General features: G+C 38.8%; 1 protein-coding gene across 1 annotated transcript in view; it reads right to left on the reverse strand.

Moving 5' to 3' along the window:
* The window catches only part of LOC137781087 (aldehyde dehydrogenase, mitochondrial-like), a 16,923-nt gene extending 2,938 nt beyond the window's left edge, over positions 1–13,985 (reverse strand). The window contains exons 1-9 of the mRNA XM_068569644.1: positions 13,798–13,985; positions 12,210–12,314; positions 11,970–12,110; positions 8,824–8,903; positions 8,525–8,636; positions 7,205–7,333; positions 4,970–5,083; positions 491–593; positions 1–95 (exon numbers count right to left, since the gene is read on the reverse strand). The exon at positions 1–95 is cut by the window's left edge and continues 90 nt beyond it. Of these exons, the coding sequence (XP_068425745.1) occupies positions 1–95; positions 491–593; positions 4,970–5,083; positions 7,205–7,333; positions 8,525–8,636; positions 8,824–8,903; positions 11,970–12,110; positions 12,210–12,314; positions 13,798–13,953 (1,035 nt within the window). The 5' untranslated portion in view covers positions 13,954–13,985. The remainder of the gene's footprint in view (positions 96–490; positions 594–4,969; positions 5,084–7,204; positions 7,334–8,524; positions 8,637–8,823; positions 8,904–11,969; positions 12,111–12,209; positions 12,315–13,797) is intronic.
* Positions 13,986–16,306: the final 2,321 nt, after the last annotated feature.

Raw genomic sequence — 16,306 nt, forward strand, 5'->3', positions numbered from 1 at the left:
GATGTCCGCTTGGACAAATGTTCGTGAGCCAGCACAGCAACACTGGCCTTGGTTGAAAAAAAGACCAAAGTGCGCCTGCTCCACTGCGTCTTCCACTGAACGAGGAAATGACAAAGACAACCCGTTCACCATGAAATCTTCTTGAAAAGTAAACAATACTAAAAATACTTTTCCACTTTTATATCAATCTGTGGCTTGTAATGCATTTCAGGATTTGTCCTCTTTTTAAGAACAATTGATAGCAGATGGCAAACCCTGGTTTCATTTCTTACTTTTCTTTATGTAGAAGTGTACTCCAGTGACATTCTGTATACCTTTAGCAGCTACCGCAGCAATGAACTGCTAACGCTAGTTAATGATGTGTTAACATTTGCGTTAGCAGTTAATAAGCTCATATATCTTCTTCCAACCTCTCCAGATAATGAGGATCAGTCACAGTAACGCTTAACTGTAACTAGCATACAAACATAGTGGTTTACGGAAAACACACTGTTGGCGTCAGAAAGGATGATGTTAGGGCTCTTTCCTCCCAACTCCAGCGTGACTTTCTTTAGGTTACTGCTGCCTGACGCCTGCTGGATCAGATGACCGACCTGATGGACACAGATGAGGAGAGAAAAAGGTGGTGACATCTTGGCTTCAGCTAAAATTATTTCATTGGTGGAGAAGTTAATGCTACAAAAACTACAACAGCTGAGTTGACATAGAAGTAATGGTTAAAAGCAAGTGGCGGTTCAAATGAAGAGCCGTTATAGCTTCTTGATCCAGAACAGTATTTTTTTTTTAAATCTCAGACTGATCTGAAATCAGCTGGCCTTTTTTTCATTTCAACAAGTCTGTGCAAATCATGGAAGGCTTTTATTTTATGACACTTTCATAAATACCCAACAAACTGTATACCACTTTCTAGTCAATTTCTCTGTAGAAGAAGGTTTAAGGTGAGATAAAATAAAATTAGGTTTCAACCTACAGCCTATGTTTCTGTAACAAATTTGGACAGACCTGCTACGCATTGGGCGATAATTTAATACAATAATTTATCATATTTCTGTTGGCTTACGTAAACAAGTTATTTTCTTTTCTAAAGTTGTTTTCATTTTTCATTCTTCTATATTGAATATAACTATGAAAGTTATGAGTAAAATGTTTTCTATCACGCTGCATTAAAATGCTTTAGCACAGTGGTTCTCAACTGGTCTGGCTCCGGGACCCACCATCATCATTAATGACTAGGGTTGGGTACCGAGAACCGGTGCTAATATGGCACCAGTTACAAGACGTCCGGTACCTACCCGACCGAAACACAACGCGGATTTCGGTGCGTCCTTTCGGTGCTTCCTTTCGGTGCCTGAGCCGATTTAAATACTTATTTTTTTACACTACTCTGTAAAGTTGCACGGTATACCGATACAAAAAAAGGTAGTGCGGTACCCATGCGTTAAAAACGATAGGATTTAGCATATTTTTTGTATCGATACTTTAAAACAGTGCGGATCAGGGCGCAGTGACTGCTCCGCTTCCTCTCATGTTGCTGCATGTGTAACGGAGTTAAAAACACACTGTCATTTCCTATCTTCAATGTGTTTTATTTTTGTTTGTTATTCAACAATCTTGTTGAGTGTGTATGCATTTTATTTTCAAAAGTTGAGTGTTTCCTGCGGAGGTTGCGTTTTGCCTTTTCTGCACCTCCTTGGCTTCCGTAGTTCCGTGCACAAAGGTGAGTTATCGTTGAAGGTAAGACGCGTGGAGAATACGTCGCAATGTTTTGTTTTATTCTTCTGAAATGTGACCGTTTGTTGGACACGGTGATGGTGGCTGATGCGCTCGCGGTGCCCATCTGTCGTGTTGATAGTTTGGGCGGTAGAAGTGCGTGTTTTGTGGGTGTTTTTATTTGGCCAGTTGTACTGCCTATATCCGGCCGCCTTGTCATATATTTTCCCTGTATACGTTGTTTTGTGTGTTTAGGAGGTTCATGTGCGGAGACAGACTGGAAGGAAATGTATGCGTGTTGTCTTCTGCAGGTATGTGTTCTCTTTCGTTATTTTACGGTAGTTCCGTCTTACTTGGACAAAAGTGAGTTACCGTTGAAGGAGGTTCATGTGCGGAGACAGACTAGAAGGAAATGTATGTGTGTTGTCTTCTGCAGAAAAATAAACAAGTACTGGAAAAATTTAACGGAGCCGACTTCTTCTGTGTCCTGAACAAGTCCGTTACACATGCAGCGGGGCTCAAAGGGGTGGGGCTACCAGCGCGCGCACACACAGCGCACTCACAGAGTGATCGCTGGGGAGACAACAAGAGTGCAGGAGATTTTGCTGTCCTATGATTGTTGGAACAGTGGTGTAGTCCAGTAAAACTCTCCAGTTGATATTAATGATGACTTGTTGTCCAGTAAAACAGCAGAGTTTGTAGAATCCAACCGTTTCTGAGTGGAGTTCTGTTGCAAACGCTCCCTATCAGGCCACCTTAAGCTGGTCTGTTCTTTTTTTAAAATAAATAAATACATATATATTGTTTATAGTTTGAATTTAAAAAGTTTGAAGCTGTATTTTGAAGTGTTTTGTATGTATTCATATTCATAGTATACTTTAAACAGTTAATATATTGTTCAATTATTTTTTTTAAATGGCCTTGGCAATAAAAAAGTATCGGTTTAGCACCGGTATCGGAAAAAACCTAAACGATACACATCCCTATTAATGACAAGCCACGACCTTTTGTGTGGGTCACACCGATTGTGGGTGTGTGTGCGTGGGTGTGTGGGTGTGTGTGTGTGCAGGGGTGTTGAAGGTGCATAACAAAACAACAAGATAAGTAACAGAACCTAAACTAGCGGTCCAGGTGCATAATAGTCACATGGTAATAAAAAACAATATCAGCATACTCCTTTAAAGGATTTACATTTTGGTACCATGCTGTTGAATCACTCTCAAAATCGTCTTAGTCTGTGAGCGAGTGACACAACGTCCCCTTGGTATCGGGCCGCACAGAAAGAATTAAAAAAAAAAAACAAGGCCAGTTTTATTTTGAAAAATTACTGGCTACATCTGTCTGTGCGACTGAGCCTCTTACTCTTGACACATGTCCGAGGCTACGTGAGAACGTTGCCCTAAAAATGAAACTTAAATGTACGTTTCAAGTCTGCCGGAGTGCCGGTGTTCTGGATTAAAACCAAGGCAAATGGCCTAAAATTGCCCAAAAGCTCTGAAAACCTGCAAGAAACATCCAAACCATGAGTGTGAATACAGATCGCGATCAGTAGTGTTGCATGCTGGGTGTGGAAACCATGAGTTTGAATACAGATCACGAGGAGTAGTATAACACTCTCTCAGTGATTTCTAAACTTTGCGTTTTCGAGTTAATTTAACGTGTTCTATGAAGCACAGAAAGTGGTCGGACTGGCAATTTCAGAGGGAGGGCCGGCTAGTGATGCAGGTGAGCCGGCCGCTCCCCCTGGTATGACCCAATCTGCTGAAAACATGACGGAACAAGCCTGTAAAAAAAAAAATGACACTGCGCTGCATAAAAAGTCCCTTCAAAATAAAATCACAGTATTAAAAAAAAAATATATCTCTGTATATATATTTTTTTTTCTTTCAATTTTTTTTTTTTCAAAGCAAAAGCCTGCGACCCAATAAAAACGGGTCTGCGGCCCACTAGTGGGTCGCGAAACACCAGTTGAGAACCACTGCTTTAGCACATTCCTGTTTTTATGAGTGAAAATGTCTTCTATCACGCTGCATTAATACTGCGACCCAATAAAAACGGGTCTGCGGCCCACTAGTGGGTCGCGAAACACCAGTTGAGAACCACTGCTTTAGCACATTCCTGTTTTTATGAGTGAAAATGTCTTCTATCACGCTGCATTAATACACTGTAGTACATTTCTGTTTTTTAAAAGGCAAGTCTAAATATGGGCATAGTAGATGGATTCCTATAGTATACGAAAGACAGTTCTAAATATGGTCATGGCAAAATATATCCTGCTGCTTATTAACTGTTATTTTGTATTTTTAATAACTGTAACTAAAAAGACAGTATTGAGCGTCTGACTGATGTCAGAGCGTGTTGAACCAAAGAAACCAATTACTCACACTAATGAAAGGTCTGACATCTGTTCACATCTGTCCCTTTCTGGAAGTTTTTGAAGCTGTATCTACAAACACGCATTAAGCGTGTGACCAAGGTCAGATGATATCGTAAATCACCGTCGACTGTCACTCGCACATAGATCCTCCCTCGCACATCGAGATAACTGCACACTTCTTCAGTTCCTTCTCGGACCCTGTCCCTGAGATTGAACCACTCTATTTGAGCAATGAAATAGAGACTTTCTCACGCTGTGAGTTAACTGAGTCTTTTAGTACTGAGGGGCTGACTCCCAAGGAATAAGAGATTTGGGGCACGGTGTTATAACCTTATTACCTTTTAAACATATGTTACTTTTTGACTGTCTTTTAAATCTTGGGGGGCTGACCTCCAAAGAAAGGAAGTTGCAGTAAAAGTATTGTATGTATAAGAACTCTTGTTGAAATAAATTGCATATACTCTGGAATAAGAGTGTAGCTATCTACTTAATGGGGACTCCCGTTTAATGGAAAGAGATGACTTCCAGGTTGCCGAGATACAGAGGTAAACACCGGGCCAAGGCCATTGACCAGGAAACGCAATCCAGTTATGTGTTGTGTAAGTAATCATTTGGGTTGCACTGTGTAAAGCGGTTTATCGTCCCTTCCTATTAGAGGAAACAGTTTGGTGGCTCAATAGTGCAGGTAGGCCACGAGGAAAGCCAGTTCAATAGAATCATAGCGGGACTAAATCCTAAATCAAGATATGGTGATACACAATAAAATTGTTTAAATTGATAATAGCAAGCAAGCAAATAAACTTTAACTCAACTTTCTATGCCATGGGCTATTTTGCACACTCGAACAATGACTAAAGGTTAAAAAACTGAGAATTGTCTTACTTCTGTGGAACCAGTGAAGGCCAACTTGTCAACATCCATGTGCCCTGCAATGGCAGCGCCAGCTGATGGTCCCATGCCTGACAAGATATTCACAACACCTTCAGGAAAACCCACCTGGAAACAGAACCAAGTCAACAAAAGCTTGAGAAATGGTTATAATTCGGTACATTTAAAAGAGGTAATTTTTGTGTGACTGTATGTAAAGCACGGGTGACGAAACTACGGCCTATTTTTACTGGCCCAATTTTATCGCAGCCAGTTCTAAAAATAAAATGGAGAGAAAGTCAAGCAATTGGCAGCTAGCCTGTTAGCTCAACAATGATAGTTTTGTTGTTAGAAGAAAACATACGAAAATGCCACTCGAGCAGCTACGATGTGGCTTAACTCACTGCGTGACAGACAAGACTTTATAACACAGAGCCTCACTGAAGTCGCAGGAGTAATGTGCCTGGGAAAAATGTCTGATGTTGAAGCTTAATACGAACCTACTCTCTCACTCTGAGGTCGCTGCTCAGTCACAACTCCGTGCTGAAGCATTTTTTTTCCTGAGGTCAAAAATTGACCAGTTTTAGAACCTCTTCATTTCTAGTCGATCTTACTCATCATCTCAACATACTGAACAAAAGCCTGCAAGGCAAAGAGCAGGTACCAAAAGTTCATGCACACATGAAAGCATTCTGGACAGACAGTGGCAGACAGATAGCCTATCTATATATATATATATATCTCTCATATCTATCTATCTATCTATCTATCTATCTATCTATCTATCTATCTATATATATATATATATATATATATATATATATATATATATATACATATATACATACACATATATATATATACATACATACATACACATATATATATACATATATAAATACATATATATATACATACATACATACATACATACACATATATATATACATATATAAATACATATATATATACATACATACATACATACATACACATATATATATACATATATACATATATACATACATATATACATACATATATACATACATATACATATATACATACATATATACATACATATATATACACATATATATGATATATATATGATATAGATCTATGATATATATATATATGATATAGATCTATGATATATATATATATATTATATATATATAGATCTATGATATATGATATATATATATATGATATATATATATATATATATGATATATATATATGATATATATGATATATATATATGATATATATATATATATATATATATATATATGAATATATATATATATGATATATGATATATATATATATATATGAATATATATATAATATATATGATATATATAATATATATGATATATATGATATATATATGAATATATATATAATATATATGATATATATAATATATATGATATATATAATATATATATATATCATTTATAGAAAGATTTGTTCAACGAATTAGTGGAGCTTTTTCAACGGCTATTTAATTAAAAAAAGTCTATTACTACTGCAGGGAGGACAAGTAGGCAGAACACATAACGGGGGACTTTTATTGGGAACAATTTATAACAAATTAAATATTTTTAACCAACGTTATACTGCTGCTCCTTTGACCATGAAATACATCCAATCACTCTCCAATCAGGCAGGTCACTTAAGTGCAACCACTGCCTACGTCAGACATTTCTGATGTTGGGGACACACAACACAACAGTTTGAAAGATTACAGAATTTGTTACTTTGATTAAAGTTATTTTACCAGCTGAATGGTTACACAGGAATTATATATTTTGTTTGAGCCAAAATGGGGTTTATTATTTGAGGGAAGCACTGGGTGAATGTAGTTCCTTTATTTGAACACAGGGTGGCACATTCACTTGAAGAGGGCAGAAAAGAAAGTGCCAGCTGATGGTACACTTGTGTGTGGATGGGAAGCAAAATAGTTTTTTACCGTGCTCATGTCAACTTGCTAGTGTTTATCACGAGATGAATGGATCAAAGATACCCATCGACTTGGATATTGGATTTATTTGTGGCAGAACACACATCCAAACATGTTCTCCCGTTCGCCCACCTAGTCGCTCTAATATTTTAAATTGGTTAAGGTTTGAGCCTCTACATATTTGTAAGAGAAAAGATGGTCTTAATGTTCCTTTATATGATATTTATGATCCTAAATATTTCTGGTAATATCTCTGAGGGGAAAAAGAAACACCATACCTCTTTAATCAGGCTGGACACATAGAGTGCTGTGAGTGGCGTCTGCTCTGCCACTTTCATCACCACAGTGTTACCGGTTGCCAGGGCAGGGGCAATTTTCCAAGCCTGCATCAACAGAGGGAAGTTCCACTGCAGGGAGAGAAGGAGAGAGAAACATAAGGAGTAAAAAACTTACAACTTCACAAAAAATAACTTACAACTTCACAAAAAATACTGACATTAAAACTACATTTGTGTTAAATGTGCAGCTGTGCATGCACACTGAATAATTTCAGCTTTCTGACTTGCTTTCCGATTTACGTAAAAGGTCAATTTGAACCTGCATGGAGAAAAAAGCCAGTCCGAAGCAGTGGTAAAGCCAAAACAGAGGGCTTAAGCAAAACAATTCAGGGTGATTCGGCAAAAAAGTTTAACCAGTCTTTACTTTTGCTGCACCCTCCAATCATATAAATGCAAGCTCATATTCAAGGTAGATTATTTCACAACATGGAAGATAGCTTCATAATTCTGTTTGACATAACTTCAGACTACAGAAAATACATCCAAAAGATCTGTCCTAAATACTTTCTGACTCTGGGAAAGTTGGACAATTAAAGTATGACTTGAAAGAACTGCAAAAATTCCAAAAAACACTGGCCTCTGCTTTGATTTGTCAAAGTGACAGTGTGCATAAAACGAAACATAAAGGCTTAAAATGTGTTTCACAACACAACACTTATACACACCCACTTATCTTTGCCTGTGAACCAGACGGTTTCCCAGATCTTCTGGTTTTGATTTAATAAGACACAATCTTTTTGTCTTCCATTTGTGTGCTCTAGTGTGGACTTGTGTTATTTTTGTCTTCTGCAATAATCGGGCATGCAATTGAAGCAGGAAAATAGTCCAATTCCACATCTTTGAATAATTCGTCACCCGAAACAACTGCAGTTGATGTTAAGCAACTGTCTGCAGTGTTTTAGTATCCCGTAGGGTTTATTTTTAAGGATCATTAACATAGCGGAGCTGTACAGATGTGGGTAACCATGCTACATATACATCCAACCAAAGGGTAGATGCAGCGACAGAGTTGTATGGGGAACACATAACAGGCGTATGCATGTTGGATCTGATATGCATTTGAATCAGATTTTAAATCTGGCAATCCATTGGCAATGAATAGATAGAGAACTTTTAAAACCTAACAGCTTCTCCCTTGTGCCAGACTCTCTCCCTCTGCGTATTTGTGGTCATTCAGAGGTGAATTTTTGCTAATTTCTTTTCATTTCAGAGCTAAAGAATTTGAAATCGTGTTCTCTCTTCCCACTCAACGCCCCTCACCGGTATGATCTGTCCACAGACTCCAATGGGTTCGTGTCTGGTGTAGCAGAAATAATCTCCGTCGATGGGGATGGTCTTTCCCTCCCATTTGTCAGCCCAGCCTGCGTAGTACCTGAAGACAACAGGTTTGCGACAGGTTAGTAAAAATTTAGAAGTACAATGGAAGCATAGCTACTTCTTTTTATGTCTCACATATGAGTTTACACCAAAGAGCTGGATGAAACTATATTGTTCGCCTAAACTGAGAAAGCCAAAGTAAAATGTCTGTGTTATATCGTTGTTGCATTTTGTGACTTTACCGAAAACATTTCACCACGGTGGGCAGATCCACCGTGTAGGAGATGGCGTATGGCTTCCCATTGTCAAGGGTCTCCAGTTCCTGCACAAACAACAAAATATAAGTTTTGTGCTGTGCAATATCATGTGATGTGTTCCAAATGTCATAAAAAAATACTAGGGCTGAGCAAAGTTGAAAAAATTTAACTGATTAATCGCATGATTTTTCTGCGTTTAATCGCGTTATGTGCCAAATTAAAAAGTAAAAACTTGTGTATTGCATGCTTTTATTTTAAAGTAATGTTATCAGAACAATATAACAGGCAATCTGGACTGGAGCAACAGCAAGTTAACATACATACATACATATATAGTATATAAATCTGTTTTCTTCTTTTTTCTGAACAAGTACTGTTCAGAAAAGTTGTAGTCAACGCTGCCGGTCGGCGAGGCTACGGAAGCGCGCGCACGTACATAAATCAAAGTAAAAGCGTTGCATTCCATTTATGGCGTTCATCTTATTATTCATCATTTTTGATTGACCTCACCGGTCGCGATCGACCTATTGGGCACCTCTGCTCTGAAACAACAGCAAGTTAATAATACATGCTTTCAGGCTCAAGTCGGCAAGTCATCAACACCGCCTGTCGGTGAAGCTACGGAAGCACGCGCACGTACATGAATCGCCTTAAAAGTAAAAGCAGTGTCGTAATGCATTTATGACGGGCATCTTATTTATTTATTTTTCATTTTTGATTGACCTCACAGGGACCGGACTGGAAGAGACGCAAGATGCCCAGGTCTGAACTACGCCATCTGTGAGAGATTTAAAGTGCAGCACCTGTGTGCGGCAGTGATTAGGCCCTCCCAATGCAAAAAAATGCTGTTAACTCATGAACAAATAATTAATGCTGTTAAAGGATTGCCGCGTTAACGCGTTAATTTGCCCAGCTCTAAAAAATACACATTTTGTGCTGTTAATGTTAGTAGGAAGCAGTGGAAGAGACAGTCGACGTAGCAGCCTGGTCAGAGATACTTCTTTTTTTTTCCGTGTTGGAGCCATGTAGTTTTGTTGCATTCTTTTATCTTTGGAGGGAACACAAGGTGAATTTATGTTGTGTTCACACTAGGAGTGTCGAGGTTACCAAAAATTCAGTAGTCTGTGCCAATATCAGTAAAATAACACAATTCTCGATACCAATTTTGATAGCACGATAAAAAAAAAAGATTCCATGTAGCTACTTGAACTTGAAACATGAACTTCTTTATTAAAATATTTGAAAAACACCCGACACATTTGCTACACCAAACTTCACTGAAAGTTTTAGTTTACTTTACAGAATTAGAATAAGCTAAGGAGTGAGTCCTCCCGTCTCATTTTCACTTACTGTCAAAAATAAATCTTCCATAGCGATGCGCCGTTCTGCTAGCGCAGTCAGTGCACAAAACCATCTGCATTTGCTTCAAAACGTTCCGTTTTCTCTTGAGAAGTGAATGTCAACTGTTTCTTTTGGGTGTGCACCGATTTTCCAGAGATAGCTGTTGCTCAAGTTCCACTAATGTTCACCACCTCCACTGTGTACAAGCCACGCCAGCTCGGTAGGCTCTGCGTGTAGTTCCTCAGCACGCGGCGTTTCCGTTAGCGCGGTACTTACGTAAGCTAGCACGGCGCTAGCACAACAGCTTTCTGTCTGTCGATCTAGTGGCGAAAGAGAGAGAGAGCGCAGGCAACAGACACGTGAGCGCAGTTTAAAGCTTGGAGAACAAGCAGGGCCAATGCCAGCTGTTGGCATCGGCGCTCATGATACTTACGATACCTAAAAAAATAGGCATCGTCCGTGTTTTGATATTTTAGTATCGGTTCTCGATACTAAATTTATATACAACTATAAACAAAGAGTACAAAAAACAATCACCCATAAAAAAAAAGTCATTAAAAATATTTTAAAAAACCCTTCAGTCACTGTTTGACTGAGCATGACGGTTCTATTCCAACGTCACGTTGAACATTCTTAGTTCACACCGAGCGCGGCGCGAATTTGATGCGCGACTAGATTCTATGTAAAGTCAATGCAAAGACGAACAGCCGGTTTGACACGGGGCGAGTTGAGCGTTTGAAGCGGCGTGAATTCGCGTGGGTTTAAATATCCCAACTTCGGCCAAAAAATCGCGTGAGTCATAGCCACGTCAGCCAATCAGCGTTGAGAAGCTCTGCTCGTCGGCGTGGCTGATTCAAACTGACGGACCACAGAAGAATCGCTGATAGCGGCCGTCATTCAGACGCTGTTGTGAGACTACAAATAATGTTATGAACACAGACACCATGGAGTTTGATGTTCACACTATGTGGAGTTTACACAACAAGTATAAAGCAGAACTAGTGGTTATTTCTATGGTGGATGGCGGAAACGGTAACATAACACCAGACGCAGTTTCTGGAGTTGGTGAAATTCACTGAGCTGTGTGCAGCTACGGATGGTTTTATGAACCCAAACAGGGGAGTGTTTGATGCTCTCACGTTTTTGTGACTTCCACAAATAAGTATAAAGCAGAATGTGGTTATTTCTTCCGTAGTCAATACCGGAGAAGATCGGTCTTTTCATTGAGAGAAGTGACGCCAATAAGCCACGCCCTCTTTGACGTGGCGCGATTGTATTTGCGCTGCGTTTGCCTTTTATTGTCAAGCAAGTAAACTGACACGTTAGACGCGACGCAAATATTCGCACCGCGTTTGGTGTGAACACAGCATTAGACCTGCAGTTCTGACATGTGAGAACAATAACAGCTTTAATTCCCCATCGTAAAGGGCTGTCGAATAGCAATATAAAGGTTCTGCAGACGATATTTAATCCACCTAAAAAAAATAGTTAGTATATTAAAAAAAATACGTGTTCTTTATTCATCACAAACTATCTGATGAAAAATCATAAGCCATCTGTCTCTATGTGCAAATTTATGTTGACTTCTATAGCCAAATTTGTTTCTTCAGGAATGACTGACATTATTTTAATTCCGTTCCAACGGTCTAAATTCAGCACAGGGGATACACAATGGTAATATTGTAGAAATATAACTACCGATAGTCCTTTTTAAAAAATCTGTAGCGGTCTATTATTGGATTTTTAATAAAACAGGTTTCTTTTTGTTTTGACATTTAACCTTGACTCACAGCAAGGTAGGCAGCATCCCTCTCAATCGCATTGGCCAATCGGTTGAGTAGCAGGCCGCGGTGCGAGGCGTCCATCCGTCTCCAAGGTGACCCCAACCTGAAGGCATCACGAGCTGCTTTCACTGCCTTGTCCACATCTGCCTGGAAATATAATATGATTCCTTTTGTAAGTTGAAATACTCCTGTGAAAACATATCTTTAGGGGATAAAATAGGGAAATGGTTAAGACAGTGTGTTTACCACGTCCGCCTCTGCAACTTGACAGATGACTTCCCCAGTCGCTGGGTTGATGGTAGGGAAGGTTTTCCCACTTGTCGCATCCTGCCACTGGTTGTTGATAAAGAGCTGAAACATTAAAGTGTATCATTACAAGAGGCTGCATTTGTACCAGAACAAACATGTTGTTTACTGCTGAAGTAAAACTTCATTTATTTAATGAAATAAAAACAAATAAGAAATAATATAGCTCGTTAACAGGTTTCTACATTTTCTGTAGGTTTCACATACACATAAATAAACATACACATGCTACTGTGACACAATCTCACCCTTTGAGTCAATAAAGTTGAATCACATAAAGTTGAATTACAGGACCTCCTGCCATATAAGGAGGGCAGTCTTGGAATGGCCATTACTTCAATTTTCCATCTGTGATAAGGTTTAAGAGAGTTCTTTTAACGTGTGAGCTAAGAGAGGTTGGACTGGGTTATGGGTTATTAATAAAAAAGCATGACACTGTATGAGATGAAGTCATTGACTGCTGACAGTACAAGATAAGCAATAGTAGTGACCTACAACAAATCTGACAAAATAAAATCTACAAATGGAGATAAAAAGTTGAAGAAGAAAGTATCCTTTATTCTCTGCATTTAATCCATCCTTTGGGAGCATTGTGATGCCGTGAGGCGCCCAGGAAACAATTGCCTGGTCAAGGACACCTCGACAATGCAAACTATGGGGAGACAAGGGATCAAACCGTGAACCTTGGAGTTGCAGGACGGCCACTCTATGAACCATTGACCAAGTGTGCATGACGTCAGAGCAAGTCGGGATCAAGTCGGACACAACCAGCATGCAATGTGAGACGAAGGACTGGCTCATCTTGAACAAACCTATAGTAGTTAGAGAATATTACCCTACTTTTCACTTCATATATTACAGCATGTCTGTTTTGTTATGATGTCTTTTAGAGTAAAATAAACAATTAAATATTTACAATGGTGTACAAAATTCCGACGGGTTATATTTTTCATATGATTGTTGCAGAAACACCCATATAAATGAAATTAAGGGCGTGTATAATAATGAAGTGAAGAAAATATACTGTTGTATAAAACAAATAGAAGTCGATAGAGGACCCTGCGTGGCCATAAACGCTTTATGACACAGAAGTTTTTCTGTCGCATGATCACAAAGTATGATTGCGTAAACATCACAGACTCACGTGGATTCAGATCTAGAGGACGCACTGTTAATAATTGACGCCGTTTTAACAAGAATAACCTCACCCTTCACCTCACGATGTAAAACGTAAGCTTGTGCAATGGACGTGTGTGTCCAGACTCCGAGTTGCTCTCTTAACCAGCACTTCTTCATACACCATTAGTTGTTTAATAGAACGTTAATGAGCCTGGATCCAGGATAAATGTTGGCAAACCTACTTTATCAAACCTACTTTATCAAACCTACTTTATAAAACTGACATCGTCAGTGGTACATTAAGTTGTTTTAAGCGTTTCAGTTATGTCCTGGATTATCGGTCACTTGTTAACTGCGCAATTGGCCCATGTCCGACGCAATACTTGTGTCCAGCTGTAGCTTAATTTACCTTGTTAAAGTGTACCTCCGGTTGAGCGTTGGGTGCGGGGATTGCGCCCGCAGAGTATTGACAGACAGGCGGTCGGCTCAGTCTGGGAAGGCTTCGAGAAAACACGGTACGGATCATGGTGCTTTTTTTTCCGCCTAAACACGACGACAAACGCATAATGCTTTCCGCCTCTGGTAGACGGGCAAGGAGGGCGGTCCCCCAGCCTCACGTTCGTGACTTCTCGCGCTGTTTCCAACTGTGATCCAATCAGTCTTTAATTTCGTTCATCGTTGCATTGGATGGAAATAAAGTTGGTAATGTAGATTAATTAAAGTCTTTTTGTGTGTGTGTGTTCGGAGACGTTGCTGTTTGCACTTTTATTTATTTTCTCACCATATTGTGCTGTTTGAGTGAACACGGAACATAACAAATACTGTATATGAGAAGTTCCTGGAGATAGCAGCGTAAGTGTATTTACCTGTCTTTGTTAATTATCTAGGTTATTGATACAGATGTATTTAATGCTGTCTATTTCCTTTAATATTTAATGTGCATGGTTAATTTGTAACCTAGTTGATACATAATGTATTTACTTGTTATATTTGTCATTTTAGAACCAATTCCTGCCCACTGCAATTAGACTGTACAATAAATCACCTCTGGCCAGATCCTCTGTGGACTAATTTTCATCTTCACACATTCACTACTGTGTATTTATGCACAGTCATGGTTGTATTCTTTTGAGTATATATATATATATATATATATATATATATATATATATATATATATATATATATATATATATATATATATAGATGTAATGTTTCCGAGTCCGACAAAAAGAGGACGACACAGTACCGGCTTGATTATTAATGTCCTTTATTTTGGTGCGCTCCCTCTGAGGGCCCACAATGTCTGCTCCGAGAGCACTCAACGGCCCAATCCCAATCTCCACCCTAAACCCTCATGCTCTGAACCTTCAGGGACTCACTGACGTCAGCTACTGAGGGCTTGAGCTGGTGTAAATATGAATGGGACAGCGCTTTACTGCAACATCACGTGACCACATTAAAAATATTGTGTACAATTATGTATTTATTTTATTATTTTTATTCACTGGTTCAAACATCTTCCTCATAAGATGAGAAGTCATTGTATATTATTTATTCACTCGTTTTTGTCAAAATAAAATGTTTGTTAAATGTACAGAAAAATATATATATTCTGTTTGCATTCCTCTAATTCATGTGTTCTTATGTTCCATAATGTTGTAAAGGTATTTTATCGGGCTAAATGCCCATGTACCTCTTTGTTTACCTTTTTTTTACGTCTCCATTCTTCCATTGGGAACTGCGTGTTAAACCTTGCGTTGCAATGCATTGTGGGTAATTCCCTTAGGCAAAGTCAGCATCTAATGTTGATTTATGAAAAGGGTTCATAAAGGGCTCAAAATGTCCGCCACAGAGCCCTCAGGCACTCCACGATGTAACAGTGGGACACCCCTAAATCCTCAAGGACTTCGCAGGAGCGCGCCTCAAAATCCGTCAGTCCGTAAGGGTGGAAATTGGGATTGGGCCTTTATCATAGGGACAAGACACAGATTAGGCGCATCTGAGGCTGATTACCTCTCATACCTGGCACTTGTTCCCTGAACCACTCCCTCGCTCCGTCCCCTCCGCAGCTGAGCACAACCCCACCCCACTGCCACAATATATTTTATATATTTTGCACATTTTTGCACACGGTTTACATTTAATTTCCTTAATTTGCACACTGTTTACATTTAATTGTATTTCCTTAATTGAATAGTAGTTAGTTGAATGATGAGTGCAGTGAAATAAGTAATGTAGTTTAAAATATTATATAAACAAAATAAGGCTTTCAAGGTTTTAAAAAACTCCCGTAATTTCAATAATGTAATAGAGTACAAGTGAAGGCAAGCAGTAGTATCTATGAAAGATACAAAAAAGGAAGTATTGGCGAGCATTTTGTAGCACAATAGGGACAAAAACTTCAATTAATCAAGTTTGGGTAATGATTAAGAAGCGATGATGTGGAGTAAAACGAGAGTGGGCATATCCACTATTGGAAAAGATTGGAATGGTGGCTAACAATGATGAAGCAAAGACAAAAATGTTGACAAAAGCACTGGTGAAGGTCAATAGTTCGGGTAATATGTCAGAGGAGGGGTTGAATGAGATATAGAACAAGGGAAGCAAATAAAGAATTGTTGGAAACAGATGATCAGAGTGAAGATACAATTAATGCTCCATTCACTTTGGAAGACTTAAAAAGGGCCATAAGAAAATCAGGTCTAACTGCTTCAGGAAAAGATCAGATATGCTACATTATGTTGATCTATCTATCTGTCTGATTTAGGATTATAGGTGATTGTGGAGTTGTATAATACAGTTTGGCAGTAAGGAAGGTTACCAGGACTTTGGAAACAAGCAGTTATTGGACCCCTCAAGAAACCAGCAAAAGATCCCACTAATCCAGCAAATTATAATTGTACATGTGGCAAGTC

The sequence above is a fragment of the Clinocottus analis genome, unplaced genomic scaffold (genome assembly GCF_023055335.1).
Source record: "Clinocottus analis isolate CAN_PGR_092001 unplaced genomic scaffold, fCliAna1.0.p SCAF_9, whole genome shotgun sequence".
NCBI lineage: Eukaryota > Metazoa > Chordata > Actinopteri > Perciformes > Cottidae > Clinocottus > Clinocottus analis.